The sequence below is a fragment of the Cebidichthys violaceus genome, unplaced genomic scaffold (genome assembly GCF_023349555.1).
Source record: "Cebidichthys violaceus isolate CVI_PGR_0920_01 unplaced genomic scaffold, fCebVio1.0.p SCAF_2, whole genome shotgun sequence".
Taxonomy (NCBI): Eukaryota; Metazoa; Chordata; class Actinopteri; order Perciformes; family Stichaeidae; genus Cebidichthys; species Cebidichthys violaceus.
This window is the reverse complement of record NW_027176372.1, coordinates 326338-343219: the sequence shown is the minus strand read 5'-3', so window position 1 is coordinate 343219 and position 16882 is coordinate 326338. Positions and strand designations below refer to the sequence as shown.

Sequence of the window (16882 nt, the reverse complement as noted above, 5' to 3'; positions counted from 1 at the left end):
AATGTGAGCACACACACACACACACACACACACACACACACAAAGCGAGGTCACCAGCAGGATTATTCCTGTTGAACGCGGCTGTTGTTGCAGCAGAAAAAGAAGAAACAAGATGGAGGGTGAAACTTCTGCAACACAAACACAACGTCCAAATTATAATTAGTATCAGAGTGTGTGTGTGTGTGTGTGTGTGTGTGTGTGGATGACACAGTCTCTTTGTTGTAATCTGGGTCTGACCGTCTGAACTCATGAATCTGTCTTTGTCTCATTTGTAGGTTCTGCAGACTGTTAAAGAATGAATGTATGTCTGTTAAAGAGTTAATCCTCAACATCTCACCTGCTGCTCTGACGACAACAACAACAATAACAACAACAACAACAGCAACAACAACAGAGATGATCGGACTCGCTCAGATTTAAAGTAACATTGGTTTGTGTTTCAGAATAAAAGTCATATTTAAATGAATGTCTGTTGAGTTTATCATTAAGCCCTAATATTATAATAATGTGCGGTCACTGTTTTCCATCAGCCAGCAGTGATTGGTCCACCGTAAAAGGTGGGCGGAGCTAACACTCCCTCTTCACTGTCATGCCTCCACACCACTGACAGCGGTGACCAGAGCCTTCGTAGCTCTAAATGTACGAAGAAAAAACCCAAACTTGTTCTGGTCCAACATCCCAACACCGCTTCAGAGAAGTAAGAGCAGCTTCTCTGGTTCTCCACATCTGTGGAACACTGTTGAGGAGCCAGTAGGACCTGTAGGACCTGACCCTTCAAATCTATGGTGAGGACGCGGTGGTCACCGTCTGGACTGTTTGGTTCTCCAGATGTGAGATGGTTGTGGATGAGGTTCCTCACTGGTCCTGTTTTGAATCACAACCAATAACTAAATGTTCTTGATGATGGTTCCTGAGCTCTTTGTCCAGTATGTTGAAAAAAACACACACTTTGTGTGTCGTGGTTTGGTGTATACAGTATATATTATATATACATATATATATGTATATATACATTTATATATATACATATATATACTTATATATATATATGTATATATATATATATATATATATGTATATATATATACATACGTATATATACAAGTATATATACGTATGTATACGTATATATACTTGTATATATACGTATGTACGTATGTATACGTATGTATATATATATACATATACGTATATATATATATATATATATGTATATATACGTATATGTATATATGTATATATATATATACATATATATATACATATATATACACCGGTGCGGGTTTAATCAATATGGGGTTATGAATGAAAAATGAACACGTTTGAAGTCTGGATCTAGTAAGTAAATACAACAGAGTATTATAGTATTATGGTATTATACTCTTTAATAATACTTTAAGATCTCCCTCTATATTTATCAGACATGCAATAAAACAGACACATAATCTATATATATTTAATAAATTGAGTCTCTGTAGCTGAACTCTGTCGTTGTACTGGACTCAAACACATCTGGTCTTGGACTTGTGTTGAACCCGACTGAGGTGGTCTGATCCCAGCTGCAGCTGTGTGTGTGTGTGTGTGTGTGTGTGTGTGTGTGTGTGTGTGTGTGTGTGTGTGTGTGTGTGTGTGTGTCACCTCGGGGCATTTTGTCACTTAAGGGACTTTTGGCCGATCGGTTTTCTTCCCCCTGAACCGAACTCTTCAAAGGCCGGATGAGCAGCAGAGAGGTCAGAACTAACTGATTTAGGAAGGTTTAGTCTTCACTCTGAAATCCATCCTCTTTGTTGAGCCTCATCGCCCCGCCGGCTCCTTCTCGCCTTTTTAATTCCTCTTTCTCTGCTTCGCTGAGCTCCAGAGGACGAGAGTGTAAGCGATCACAATATTAGTTTAACAGCAGAGAGAACAGGAAGGAGTCTATGTCAGTAAATAACATAGTTAAACTCTGGTTTATGAGTTCACTTTGTGTCTGAACTCTTCACGAGACCTTCTAACCTGAGCTGAAGGTCTGGAGGTGAGTCACTGTCGTCCAGTAGAAGATCTCTGTCAGTACGAGTCCGTCAGTCCAACAGCACCAAGACGCCCGACATGTAATGGGGTTCAGGAACAGGTGAGCAGGCGTCAGGTGACTGAGACAGGTGAGAAGGTCTGAACTCACACACTTCTGTAACACCAGAACATATCAGAGAGGACCAGGAGGTTCCTCCGTCTATTATCTGAACCACTTCTCTTAAAGAACAGGACTGTAATAAAACCTCAACATCCATCAGAGTCCAGATCAGACTGATGTAGATCACATGTCCATCAAACACCACTTTAAGCTTTACTCTGTCGGCAACGTGAGAAAAAGGTTGTGAAATCTCTGGTCATCGACCCAAACCGGGGTCCTGTTTCTCTCTGCAGGACTTTAAAGTCATTAAAGACCAACACAGACTACAATCAGAACAGGACTACAATCAGAACAAGACTACAATCAGAACAGGGCTACAATCAGAACAAGACTACAATCAGAACAGGACTATATCAGAACAGGACTATATCAGAACAGGACTACAATCAGAACAAGACTACAATCAGAACAGGACTACAATCAGTACAGTACTACAATCAGAACAAGACTACAATCAGAACAGGACTACAATCAGAACAGGACTACAATCAGTACAGTACTACAATCAGAACAGGACTACAATCAGAACAAGACTACAATCAGAACAGGACTACAATCAGAACAAGACTACATCAGAACAAGACTACAATCAGAACAAGACTACAATCAGAACAGGACTACAATCAGTACAGTACTACAATCAGAAGTACTTGATGTAGTACTTGATGGTAGTACTACTACGTTGTAATGTAGTACTTGATGGTAATACTTCTACATTGTAATGTTGTACTTGATGGTAGTACTTCTACATTATAATGTTGTACTTGATGGTAGTACTTCTACATTGTAATGTTGTACTTGATAGTAGTACTTCTACATTGTAATGTTGTACTTGATGTAGTACTACTACGTTGTAATGTAGTACTTGATGGTAATACTTCTACATTGTAATGTTGTACTTGATGGTAGTACTTCTACATTATAATGTTGTACTTGATGGTAGTACTTCTACATTGTAATGTTGTACTTGATGGTAGTACTTCTACATTGTAATTTAGTACTTGATGTAGTACTACTACGTTGTAATGTAGTACTTGATGGTAGAACTACTACCAGATTAACTGTCTCAGACTAGTCACTGTTGAAACATGAGCATCTGCTGCCCCCTGCTGGTCACTCAGAGCGTCACTTCCTTTAAACATGTATGGATTCATATTTAATGATCACACTGAGTTCAGCTTCCTTTGGGTGGAACGTTTTATTGACTTTTTATTATAATAAAGAGATTACAAGATATGAGAAGTGAGAGCATCAGAAAGAAAAAAACTAAAAGACTTTTTATGATTTATCTTCACAGTTTAGCACATTCAGTTTTTAAGACGTTCATCAGAAGTACAATAAACACAGAGTAGTAGTATAACACTATTAAACAATAGAAAACATGAAAACATACAATACAATATGATGAAACAGACAAGAGTTTGTAAAAGTAAGTCTGTTATTTAAGATATTTAAAGTGTAGGGTGTGTAAATGTCTGTTGTTGTATAATAAGTGTTATAAATATGAAATATCATTGACCTGATATAAAAACACATGAAATAACAGTCAAAGTTTAGCTCACTTCAAAGGAATAAATGAATCTAAATGAAGATAAAAGTCAATAATAATTTAAGATGCTTCACTTGTCTCATAGTTTAATAACTATCAGAGGTCCAGATGTGGAACCGTCGGTTCAGTGAGTCGAAGCTTTAATGATGAAATAATGAAAATTTCTGAGTTTTGTCTCTGACACAAATATTGATACATCAGAAGCTCTTCAGGGAGCGAGGATCTTTGAAATGTACTTTTAGGTGCAGTTTTATGTATTTATATATACTTGTTGTACTGTGTATATATACTTGTACTGTGTATTTATACTTGTTGTACTGTGTATTTATACTTGTTGTGCTGTGAATTTATATTTGTTGTACTGCAATCTGAAGGATTAGTTCTCTTATTATTGGTGTTTACTGGCCTCTCGTGGTCACAGTGAGTAACTACAGCCTCCTTCAGTGGCAGTAATACTTTAATGAAGTATCAGTAATACTTTAATGAAGTATCAGTAACCAGTATTAGAGTCATAGTGGGACCGGTGTTAGAGTCATAGCGGGACCAGTGTTAGAGTCGACTGGGACCAGTGTTAGAGTCATAGTGGGATCAGTGTTAGAGTCATAGTGGGACCAGTGTTAGAGTCATAGTGGGACCAGTGTTAGAGTCGTAGTGGGACCAGTGTTAGAGTTGTAGTGGGACCAGTGGGACCAGTGTTAGAGTCATAGTGGGACCAGTGTTAGAGTCATAGTGGGACCAGTGTTAGAGTCGTACTGGGACCAGTGTTAGAGTCGTACTGGGACCAGTGTTAGAGTCATAGTGGGACCAGTGTTAGAGTCGTACTGGGACCAGTGTTAGAGTCATAGTGGGACCAGTGGGACCAGTGTTAGAGTCGTACTGGGACCAGTGTTAGAGTCATAGTGGGACCAGTGTTAGAGTCATACTGAGATCAGTGTTAGAGTCGTAGTGGGACCAGTGTTAGAGTCATACTGGGATCAGTGTTAGAGTCATACTGGGATCAGTGTTAGAGTCGTAGTGGGACCAGTGTTAGAGTCGTAGTGGGACCAGTGTTAGAGTCATACTGAGATCAGTGTTAGAGTCGTAGTGGGACCAGTGTTAGAGTCATAGTGGGACCAGTGGGACCAGTGTTAGAGTCATAGTGGAACCAGTGTTAGAGTCGTAGTGGGACCAGTGTTAGAGTCATAGTGGGACCAGTGGGACCAGTGGGACAAGTGTTAGAGTCATAGTGGGACCAGTGTTAGAGTCATAGTGGGACCAGTGGGACCAGTGTTAGAGTCATAGTGGGACCAGTGTTAGAGTCATAGTGGGACCAGTGGGACCAGTGTTAGAGTCATACTGGGATCAGTGTTAGAGTCATACTGGGATCAGTGTTACAGTCGTAGTGGGACCAGTGTTAGAGTCGTAGTGGGACCAATGGAACCAGTGTTAGAGTCATAGTGGGACCAATGGAACCAGTGTTAGAGTCATAGTGGGACCAGTGTTAGAGTCATACTGGGACCGGTGTTAGAGTCATACTGGGACCGGTGTTAGAGTCATAGTGGGACCAGTGTTAGAGTCATACTGGGACTGGTGTTAGAGTCATAGTGGGACCAGTGTAAGAGTCATACTGGGATCAGTGTTAGAGTCATAGTGGGACCAGTGGGACTGTGTAATGGGAGGACTGGTGGACAGACGGGACGCTCTTCTTCCATCACATGACAGACTTTATTTATTATATGTACAACAGAGCTGAGTCACCATTTAAACCATTAAAACCAGTGGAACCAGTGGAACCAGTTTGATCATCAGAGAACATCTGGTTTCTTCACTGACTGTTTACAGGATGCTCTTTATTATAATCATTACAGTACACTGTTAATATATATATATAGTTAATATTCCAGAAATCAACATATTCAACAGGAAATTATGTAATCTGAGTCTGATGAAGACGAGAAGACGACACTGAAGAGAATACAAATCTATTATGTATTATACCACAATATATAATATATATATAGTATAATATATTTTAATATAATATAATATAGTATTCAGTCTTCTTTACTTCAGTCTTTCAGCCACAAACCAACAGTGATGTCACTCTGGTCAGGTGACCTCTCAGCCAATCACAGTGGAGGTTAAACTCCCTCAGAGTTCTCCTGAATCCTGGTCCTCTAAAAACCAGCAGAGTCTTCCTTCAAATGAATCCTGTCCTAAATATTATCATTAATATGGTCAATCAAACTCCTGATACATGTCTGTGGTAGAGCAGATGTTCAGGATCAGTAGATGTTCAGGATCAGTAGATGTTGAGGATCAGTAGATGTTCAGGATCAGTAGATGTTCAGGATCAGTAGATGTTGAGGATCAGTAGATGTTCAGGATCAGTTGATGTTGAGGATCAGTAGATGTTGAGGATCAGTAGATGTTCAGGTATGATTGATTAATGTGAGGGTATTAATAAGATGTTGGAGGGTAAACATGAGTTGTGTCTCCTCATTGTGAATGTCCTCCTGGTTTTTAGGAGCTGAGAGGAGCGCTGAGTCAAAGCTCTCCACCTGACTCTGGAGAAACCTTCACACATTTAGCTGTAATAAAGTTCTCTTTTCTCTCAGACATCATACAGCCGCTCCTCCTCCTCCTCCTCCTTCTCCTCCTCCTCTTCCTCCTCCTCCTCCTTCCTGGTGAAAGCAGAAGACAGCTCCTGCAGCAGTAGCTCCTGTGATGGAGTACAGACTCCCTGCAACTGCTCCTTCCTCCTTCTCCTCCTCCTCCTCCTCGCTGCAGGCTGCTGGGAAGCGTTCAGGTCTGCTCCTCCGCCTCCATCTCCTACACCTCCTCCTCCTCCTCCTCCTCCATCTCCTCCTCCACTCTTCTCCAGAGTTTCCTCGGCGGTCCGAGCCGGGTCGTGGACGACCACGTGGTCCGAGTGTCCGGTTTCCAGAGGAACCTGTCTGAGTGGCGGGCGGTCCGGGACCTCCTGGGTCTCGGCGGCGCTGCTGGACAGGAAGCTGGTCTCCAGAGACTTGAGGACCTGAAGACCAAAGTCTCCGACCTCCTCGTAGAGCGGCTCGGGGAGATCAGGAGACTCGGAGCGCTCCTCCTCCAACGAGTCCTGCTGCACCTTCATGGGCTGGAGGTCAACACAGATATACAGTCTATATATATACAGTGTATATATATATATATATATATATATATATATATACATATATATATATATACGTATATATATATAGATATATATATCTATATATATATATACACACTCTATATATACAGTCTATATATATACACAGTGTATATATATATATATATATACTGTATATATGCACTGTATATATATACACAGTGTATATATATATATATACTGTATACACTGTATATATATATATATATACACTGTATATATATATAGACTGTATATATACAGTCTATATATATATATATATATATATATATATACACTGTATATATATAGACTGTATATATAGAGTGTGTATTATATATATATATATATATATATATATATATACTGTATACACTGTATATATATATATATATACAAACTCTATATATACAGTGTATATATATATACAGTGTATATATATATATATATATATATATATATATATATATATATATATATATATGTAGATGTCCTTTCTTTACATAGAATAATGTATTTCACGTCTGTGTAGAACATATTTAGTGTTTCTGATCTGACATGAATTAAACCGCAGTGAAAAAGCACAGAGAGGCAAACAGTACCTCTGCCTCACTGAAGGGGGCGAGAGAGAGCCCACGGGTCGGGTTCATGCTTGTTCTGTCGTTGCTCTTCTTCTACACTTCTTCTTCTTCTACACTTCTCTTCTACTTCTATTTTGCTTTGACCACAAGAACGTAAGATTCAATATCCAAGCTTAAAGATGTCTCTCAAACAGTGAAATATGAACAAATCAGCATCAGGTCACCGTCGGACAGGTAAAGAAACCTTTTTTGTGTTTGTTGTTCTCTTTGTTCATCCTGGTTGTTACGCAGATTATCACAGAATCTCACGATTTTCGCGGGTGGCGCTCGCGAACGCTCCGCTTCTGAAACGCTCCCGGTGGAATCAAATATGTAATATATGTAAATAATGCTGATATGAAAAACAACCAGTAGTCAATGGTCAGGCTGCCAGTTGAATGGTGATTTAAGCTGCTCTATTGGGTTCATATGTTTGTAGGGTTGGGTACCGAAAACCGGTGCCAATATGGCTACAGTAGCTAGCTAGCCATCAACCTTTTAACAGAGAAAATGCCGAAAGGTAAACGGTCAAAAGTGTGGCTGTGTTTCGCACCGTGTTCGACTGCCTGCGTGAGCGTGAGCCCGTGATCAGCGCCACAGCGGCAGTGTGGGCCTCCCCGGCCCCAACGCTGAACAAGTGGAGACCGGTGATGACAGCAGCAGCCTTCCCTCAGGTTAGTAATGTAACGTTGATTGCAAATCTTGCATTTATAAAAGTAGGCCTGATAACAAATGATAAATTAGGCGTCATAACCGTGTTTAAGTTAGCTAGCTAGCTACTAGCAAACGGTAGGCTACCTGCCGCCATCACAGCTAGTCAGTGTGATGTTAATGAAACTAGCGATGGCACACAGTGATGCTTCTGTTGCCTGTAAAATATTTAACATTATTTATGTTTATGTTTATATCAGTGACCCCATTCACCTTGGCTAAGAAGGCTCATTTAAGAAAAGAGAAGGTGGAGGACCTCCACAGGTCAGGACCACATGTGTGGTCAAGAGACTGTGGAATCTCCACGGTTCAGGTCAAAAACAGTGATGTGAAAACAATATTTACATCAAATCTGTTCCATGAAGACAATTCGTCAAAAAGACTAATAAATATCCTCAAATGTATTTTAGACAGAGAGATGACCTCAGTCCTGTTCGATCCCCGGCTCCTGCTCCTCTAGTCTCACGTCAATGTGTCTTTTAGCGAGACACTTGACCCCAGAATGTCTCCTGTAGCTGTGTCTACGGTGTGTAGAAGACACTGAACTGTAAGTCGCTTTGGATAAAAGCGTCTGTGATGTAATGAACCTCACGTCACTGATATATACAGTATATATATAGATATATCTATATATATATACAGTTGTGGTCAAAAGTTTACATACACTTGTAAAGAACATAATGTCATGGCTCTCTTGAGTTTCCAGTTATTTCTACAACTCTGATTTTTCTCTGATAGAGTGATTGGAACAGATACTTCTTTGTCACAAAAAACATTCATGAAGTTTGGTTCTTTCATGACTTTATTATGGGTTAACAGAAAAAGTGACAAAATCTGCTGGGTCAAAAATATACATACAGCAACATGAATTAGCAATTTTGGTGACTTAGAAAGTTGTGTCAATGAAATGAGCTTCATAGCATGGCCTCTTAACTTCTTGTGAGTGATTATGAGTGACTACAGCTGGTGACTTCTCTGAGGCCATTTAAATAGGGCTCATTGGATACAAACGCCCACAAACGCTACAATGGGAAAGTCAAAGGAGCTCAGCATGGATCTGAAAAAGCGAATCATTGACTTGAACAAGTCAGGAAAGTCACTTGGAGCCATTTCAAAGCAGCTGCAGGTCCCAAGAGCAACAGTGCAAACAATTGTTTGTAAGTATAAAGTGCATGGCACTGTTTTGTCACTGCCACGATCAGGAAGAAAACGCAAGCTATCACCTGCTGCTGAGAGAAAATTGGTCAGGAGGGTGAAGAGTCGACCGAGAACCACCAAAAAGCAGATCTGCCAAGAATTAGAAGCTGCTGGAACACAGGTGTCAGTGTCCACAGTCGAGCGTGTTTTGCATCTCCATGGACTGAGAGGCTGCCGTGCAAGAAGGAAGCCCTCGCTCCAAAAGCGGCACCTTAAGGCTCGACTGAAGTTTGCTGCTGATCACGTGGACAAAGATAAGACCTTCTGGAGGAAAGTTCTGTGGTCAGACGAAACAAAAATCGAGCCGTTTGGCCACAATGCCCAGCAATATGTTTGGAGGAGAAAAGGTGAGGCCTTTAACCCCAAGAACACCATGCCTACCGTCAAGCACGGTGGTGGTAGTATTATGCTGTGGGGCTGTTTTGCTGCCAATGGAACTGGTGCTTTACAGAGAGTAAATGGGATAATGAAGAAGGAGGATTACCTTCAAATTCTTCAAGATAACCTAAAATCATCAGCCCGAAGGTTGGGTCTTGGGTGCAGTTGGGTGTTCCAACAGGACAATGACCCCAAACACACATCAAAAGTGGTAATGGAATGGCTAAATCAGGCTAGAATTAGGGTTTTAGAATGGCCTTCCCAAAGTCCTGACTTAAATCCCATTGAGAACATGTGGACAATGCTGAAGAAACAAGTCCATGTCAGAAAGCCATCAAATTTAACTGAACTGCACCAATTCTGTCAAGAGGAGTGGTCAAAGATTCAACGAGAAGCTTGCCAGAAGCTTGTGGATGGCTACCAAAAGCGCCTAATTGAAGTGAAAATGGCCAAGGGACATGTAACCAAATATTAGCACTGCTGTATGTATATTTTTGACCCAGCAGATTTGATCACTTTTTCTGTTAACCCATAATAAAGTCATGAAAGAACCAAACTTCATGAATGTTTTTTGTGACAAAGAAGTATCTGTTCCAATCACTCTATCAGAGAAAAATCAGAGTTGTAGAAATAACGGGGAAACTCAAGAGAGCCATGACATTATGTTCTTTACAAGTGTATGTAAACTTTTGACCACAACTGTATATATGATCAATAAGGCATCAAGTCATTCACCTCCACAAGAAAGTACTCGCAGTACAAAATAAAGTACAAATACTCACAAAGTACATGGAGAGAGTCCTTCTGTCGTGTAACTTTCTCTGCAGAGAAAAGAAAATATAAAATGAATTATTGAAGAAAAGAATAATTTAATTTTGCTTCAAACAGATACAAAGTTGATTCTTAACTTTCTGTAAAAAAAGTATTTTAATATCTAAAGAAAAACTTTAGATTTATTCATCATCAGGATGAAAAACACAAACACTTGATGAATGATTAAAGTTATTACTGACTGCTCTGTTCATAATAACTTGATGAATGATTAAAGTTATTACTGACTGCTCTGTTCATAATAACTTGATGAATGATTAAAGTTATTACTGACTGCTCTGTTCATAATAACTTGATGAATGATTAAAGTTATTACTGACTGCTCTGTTCATAATAACTTGATGAATGATTAAAGGTATATATTACCAGCGTCTGATTGGCTGACAGCATGCTGCTGTTGCTCTCGTCTCCTCTGATCGGGACGAGCGGCATCGTGCCGAACTTCTGCTTGGAGATGTCTGAGGACGAGTGACGCCTCAGGACCGGAGGACCCGGGTCCTCGTTCTGGAAAACAAGATCCAACAGAGACCCGATGAGACCTTTAGACCCCCGTCCTTTAGGGACTGCTTCAGTCCTCTAGACGACAGATTGATCTGAGGTCTGATCCTGGATCAACAGGATTAGGATTAATCTGACCTGAGCTCTGAACCTGATCCTGGATCAGCAGGTTTAGGGTTAATCTGACCTGAGCTCTGAATCTGATCCTGGATCAACAGGTTTAGGTTTAGTCTGACCTGAGCCTTGAGGAAGCTGGTGATCCAGTCCCACAGTTCGGCCTCACAGCTGCAGCTCAGAAACCTGAGAGACGGAAACGTTATTGATCTCAGGATATGATACATAAATGAAACTATAAAGTGGATACATTTCCTGTCGTGATCAATGATACAGCTGTGACATCACAGGGTTAATCAGTGATACAGCTGTGACATCACAGGGTTAATCAGTGATACTTACAGCTGGTGTTTGTGTGACATCACTGTGAATCCCCACCTGCAGATAATAGAACCAGTAGAAATGTTGACTTCATGAAACCGTGACCTCATTCATGAAGATACTGAGTGTCTCTCATTGTCTCTGAGTGTCTCTCATTGTCTCTGAGTGTCCTCACGTTACCTGGTCGGAGCCTTTAGTTTCCTGCGGATGCCGATGTAGATCTTCATGGACTTCAGAGACCACTCCTTCTCTGGTTTGATGCTCTGAACAAGGACACAGACCAGTGAGGGGACGGGAACATGGAGTGTCTACTGGGGGAGACAGAGAGACATTTCTCACAGAGCGTTACCTTCTTGTCCTTGAGCAGCAGCAGCTTGTGGTTTATGATCTGGAACGTCCTCTCCTGGAACTTGTTGCCCTGAAGGAGCTTTGGAGGCTCTTCACGACACCTCAGGAGACCGATCTTCATGATCTCACTCTTATAGGCTGGACACAAAGACGGGGACAGACAGGGAGACAGACGTGATTGATTCAGTCTCACATCTGACGGATTAGAACTCTGTAGCCTGAAGTTCAGAATCATTGATTGATATTCATCATATATTCCACTTCCAGCTCTGTGTAGCAGTCTGAGTTCACTAGTGCGTGTTTGTGTGTAGTGTATTCTAGTCTAGTGTCTAGTATAGTACGTAGTATAGTGTATAGTACGTAGTATAGTATGCAGTATAGTGTGTAGTATAGTACGTAGTATAGTATGCAGTATAGTGCGTAGTATAGTGTGTAGTATAGTATGTGGTATATTGCGTAGTATAGTGTGTAGTATAGTATGTAGTATATTGCGTAGTATAGTGTGCAGTATAGTGCGTAGTATAGTGCCTAGTATAGTGTGTAGTGTGTAGTATAGTATGCAGTATAGTGCGTAGTATAGTATGTAGTGCGTAGTATAGTGCGTAGTATATTGCGTAGTAGTGTATAGTGTGTAGTATAGTATGTAGTATGGTGTGTAGTATAGTATGCAGTATATTGTGTAGTATAGTATGTAGTATAGTGTGTAGTATAGTATGTAGTATAGTGCGTAGTATATTGCGTAGTATAGTGTGTAATATAGTATGTAGTATAGTGTGTAGTATAGTATGCAGTATATAGTGTAGTATAGTATGCAGTATAATGTGTAGTATAGTGCATAGCATAGTTTGTAGTATAGTATGTAGTATAGTGTGTAGTATAGTGCATAGTATAGTGTGTAGTATAGTATGCAGTATAGTGTGTAGTATAGTATGCAGTATAGTGTGTAGTATAGTATGCAGTATGTGTAGTATAGTATGCAGTATAGTGTGTAGTATAGTGCGTAGTATAGTGTGTAGTGTGTAGTATAGTATGCAGTATAGTGTGTAGTGTGTAGTATAGTGTGCAGTATATTGTGTAGTATAGTATGCAGTATAATGTGTAGTATGTGTAGTGTAGTGTGTAGTATAGTGTGTAGTATAGTATGCAGTATAGTGTGTAGTATAGTGTGTAGTATAGTGCGTAGTGTGTAGTATAGTGTGTAGTATAGTGCGTAGTATAGTGCATAGTGTGTAGTATAGTGTGTAGTATAGTATGCAGTATAGTGTGTAGTATAGTATGCAGTATAGTGTGTAGTGTGTAGTATAGTATGCAGTATAGTGTGTAGTATAGTATGCAGTATAGTGCGTAGTGTGTAGTATAGTGTATAGTATGCAGTATAGTGTGTAGTATAGTATGCAGTATAGTGTGTAGTATAGTATGCAGTATAGTGTGTAGTATAGTACGTAGTATAGTGCGTAGTGTGTAGTATAGTATGCAGTATAGTGCGTAGTGTGTAGTATAGTATGCAGTATAGTGTGTAGTATAGTATGCAGTATAGTGTGTGGTATAGTGTGTAGTATAGTGTGCAGTATAGTGCGTAGTGTGTAGTATAGTATGCAGTATAGTGCGTAGTGTGTAGTATAGTATGCAGTATAGTGTGTAGTATAGTATGCAGTATAGTGTGTAGTATAGTATGCAGTATAGTGTGTAGTATAGTATGCAGTATAGTGCGTAGTGTGTAGTATAGTGTGTAGTATAGTATGCAGTATAGTGTGTAGTATAGTATGCAGTATAGTGTGTAGTATAGTATGCAGTATAGTGTGTAGTATAGTGCGTAGTATAGTGCGTAGTGTGTAGTATAGTATGCAGTATAGTGCGTAGTGTGTAGTATAGTGTGTAGTATAGTATGCAGTATAGTGTGTAGTATAGTATGCAGTATAGTGTGTGGTATAGTATGCAGTATAGTGTGTAGTATAGTGTGCAGTATAGTGCGTAGTGTGTAGTATAGTATGCAGTATAGTGCGTAGTGTGTAGTATAGTATGCAGTATAGTGTGTAGTATAGTATGCAGTATAGTGCGTAGTGTGTAGTATAGTATGCAGTATAGTGTGTAGTATAGTATGCAGTATAGTGTGTAGTATAGTATGCAGTATAGTGTGTAGTATAGTATGCAGTATAGTGTGTAGTATAGTGTGTAGTATAGTGCGTAGTATAGTGCGTAGTATAGTGTGTAGTGTGTGTGACGTACAGGTGAGGATAGTGAGTCCGTCTCCTTTAGGAACTCTCTTCACCACCAGGTAGGCGGAGCTCGGGTCGGCCATCTTGCACCACTGCAGAGCCTGCTCCAGGACTCTCTCTTTGGGGTGTAACGGACGCTCTGACACCAGGACAACAACAACAACAACATCATCATTATCAACAACAACAAAAACAGTCCCAGGCTCCCTGAACTCACCTGCAAGAGTCTAAACTACCTGAGAGAAATCAGTGGTGATAAGAGCTGCTGAAATCCTCTAAATTATTAGGAAAGGAGCTTCAACGCTTCCTTTCCTGTCTCCTTTATCGTAGGAGACACTGGACCATTCTTTACCAAATGAAAGGACATAATGTCGTCCTACAATTCCTTGCGGCAGCAACATTTAAAGCGACGCCCTGTTCCTCCGTTCACATAAACAAACTGCAGATAAAGAGACTAGACCAGAGGAAAGTAAAGCTGCAGCTTCCTCTCTCTCCTTCCTTCAGGGAATTATAACGGGAAACACCTGTTCAAGTACACAGGCTGAGCTGAACCAGATCACACAGAGACAGACGCAACCTGCTAAGAGGACATAACGAGACAAACCGGTTTGTCCTCCATTGAGCTGCTGATGCAATCAACGACCCTCAAAACAAACTAACCAGTGACACATTATTTGTGGATTATTATTATTAGTGTTATGTTAGAAGGGAAGAATTAGAGAATCTGTGGCACTCTAAGATTAACTAAAGAGTGACAGTATAAAGGAGTTGATTAGTGAAAGACACATCCACTGGTCCGGGCCACCATGGTGACATTGAAAACTCTCTGAACCACTAATCTGACTTCATAGTGAACCCCTCAGGTGTGTCAGAGAGACAGACAGGTGTACAGGTGTCTTGCTGTCTCACCCAGCTGTCCGTCCTCAATGGCCTCAAACGCCATCCAGACATCTTTGTCTCCGGCCGGGACGTTCCTCATGAACAGAACCTGATTGGTCAGCTCCTCAGCACACATGGTGGGAGACACCTGCAGGTCACATCAATCAGCCAACACCTCCTGCTGTACCACGTTATTAATAATGAGTTTAATAATCAATAATCACACTTACTTTGAGAGTGATGCAGCAGTCTGGTATCTTCATCTCCAGATAGACCTCAATGATCAGATCACCAGCCTGAGACAGCTGCACACAGAGACCTCATCAGAGCTCACTTACTCATCAACTTATTCACTACTTATTATCAATTTACTATCAGCTTATCTCTAACTTATGATAAACCTATCACTAACTTATGATAAACCTATTACTAACTTATCTCTAACTTATGATAAAGCTATTACTAACTTATCACTAACTTATTATCAACTTATCACTAACTTATCTCTAACTTATGATAAACCTATTACTAACGTATCACTAACTTATCACTAACTTATTATCAATTTATCACTAACTTATTATCAATTTATTACTAATTTATTATTAATCGATAACTAACTTATAATTAACTTATTATAAACTTATCACTAACTTATTATCAACTTATCACTAACTTATCTCTAACTTATGATAGACCTATTACCAACTTATCACTAATTTATTATCAACTTATCACTAACTTATCTCTAACTTATGATAGACCTATTACCAACTTATCACTAAGTTATTATCAAATTATCACTAACTTATTATCAATTTATTACTAATTCATTATCAATCGATAACTAACTTATAATCAACTTATTACTAACTTATCTCTAACTTATGATAAAGCTATTACTAACTTATAATCAACTTAATATCAACTTATCACTAACTTATCTCTAACTTATGATAGACCTATTACCAACTTATCACTAACCTATTATCAATTTATCACTAACTTATCAATTTATTACTAATTTATTATCAATCGATAACTAACTTATAATCAACTTATTACTATCTTATCTTTAACTTATCAACTTATTATTAACTTATCACTTACTTATTATCAATTTATTACTAACTTATCTTTAACTTATTATCAACTTATTACTAACTTTTTGTCAACTTATCACTAACTTATTATCAATCGATAACTAACTTAGAATCAACTTATCACTAACTTATCTTTAACTTATTATCAACTTATTACTAATTTATTATCAACCGATAACTAACTTATTTAACGTATTTTCAACTTATCACTAAGTTATTACTAGCTTAGTAGTGACTTATCAACTTAGAAAAGACTTATCAACTTATTACAACTCTTTATACAAGTCATTATTAATATAAATGTATTACATTTAATACACGTTCATTACTGATATGTTCTGACCAGAACCGATCAAAGCTATTAACTGAAAGCAGTCAGTCTGGGGATCGATTATTATTTAGTGATGTTTTTATTATTAACTACGTGTAGTTATTAATATTGACACCATGATTGCTGAGAAGTACCTGCGTGTCCTTCCAGGTGGTGATGAGGCTGATCTCAAGCTCGATCTGAGTCTGATGCTCCTCGTCGATCTGAAACAGGACCAGAGGTTCACTGGGTTTGTTCAGGTTCTACGTCATAAAGAGGACTCATAGCTGTAATGGACTCATAGCTATAGTGGACTCATAGCTGTAGTGGACTCAAAGCTGTAGTGGACTCAGAGCTGTAGTGGACTCATAGCTATAGTGGACTCATAGCTGTAATGGACTCATAGCTATAGTGGACTCAGAGCTGTAGTGGACTCAGAGCTGTAGTGGACTCAGAGCTGTAGTGGACTCAGAGCTGTAGTGGACT

General features: G+C 39.4%; 1 protein-coding gene across 2 annotated transcripts in view; it reads right to left on the bottom strand.

Annotated features, from left to right (window-relative positions):
* Positions 1–5409: 5409 nt before the first annotated feature.
* The window catches only part of arap3 (ArfGAP with RhoGAP domain, ankyrin repeat and PH domain 3), a 31430-nt gene continuing 19957 nt past the window's right edge, over positions 5410–16882 (bottom strand). For both annotated transcript variants that reach the window (XM_068714056.1, XM_068714057.1), the window contains 11 exons: positions 16552–16620; positions 15214–15288; positions 15014–15131; positions 14115–14243; positions 11890–12026; positions 11721–11803; positions 11562–11597; positions 11342–11405; positions 10974–11111; positions 10559–10597; positions 5410–6834 (listed from right to left, as the gene is read on the bottom strand). In XM_068714056.1, coding sequence (XP_068570157.1) covers positions 6313–6834; positions 10559–10597; positions 10974–11111; positions 11342–11405; positions 11562–11597; positions 11721–11803; positions 11890–12026; positions 14115–14243; positions 15014–15131; positions 15214–15288; positions 16552–16620 — 1410 coding nt within the window. In that variant the 3' untranslated portion in view covers positions 5410–6312. The remainder of the gene's footprint in view (positions 6835–10558; positions 10598–10973; positions 11112–11341; positions 11406–11561; positions 11598–11720; positions 11804–11889; positions 12027–14114; positions 14244–15013; positions 15132–15213; positions 15289–16551; positions 16621–16882) is intronic.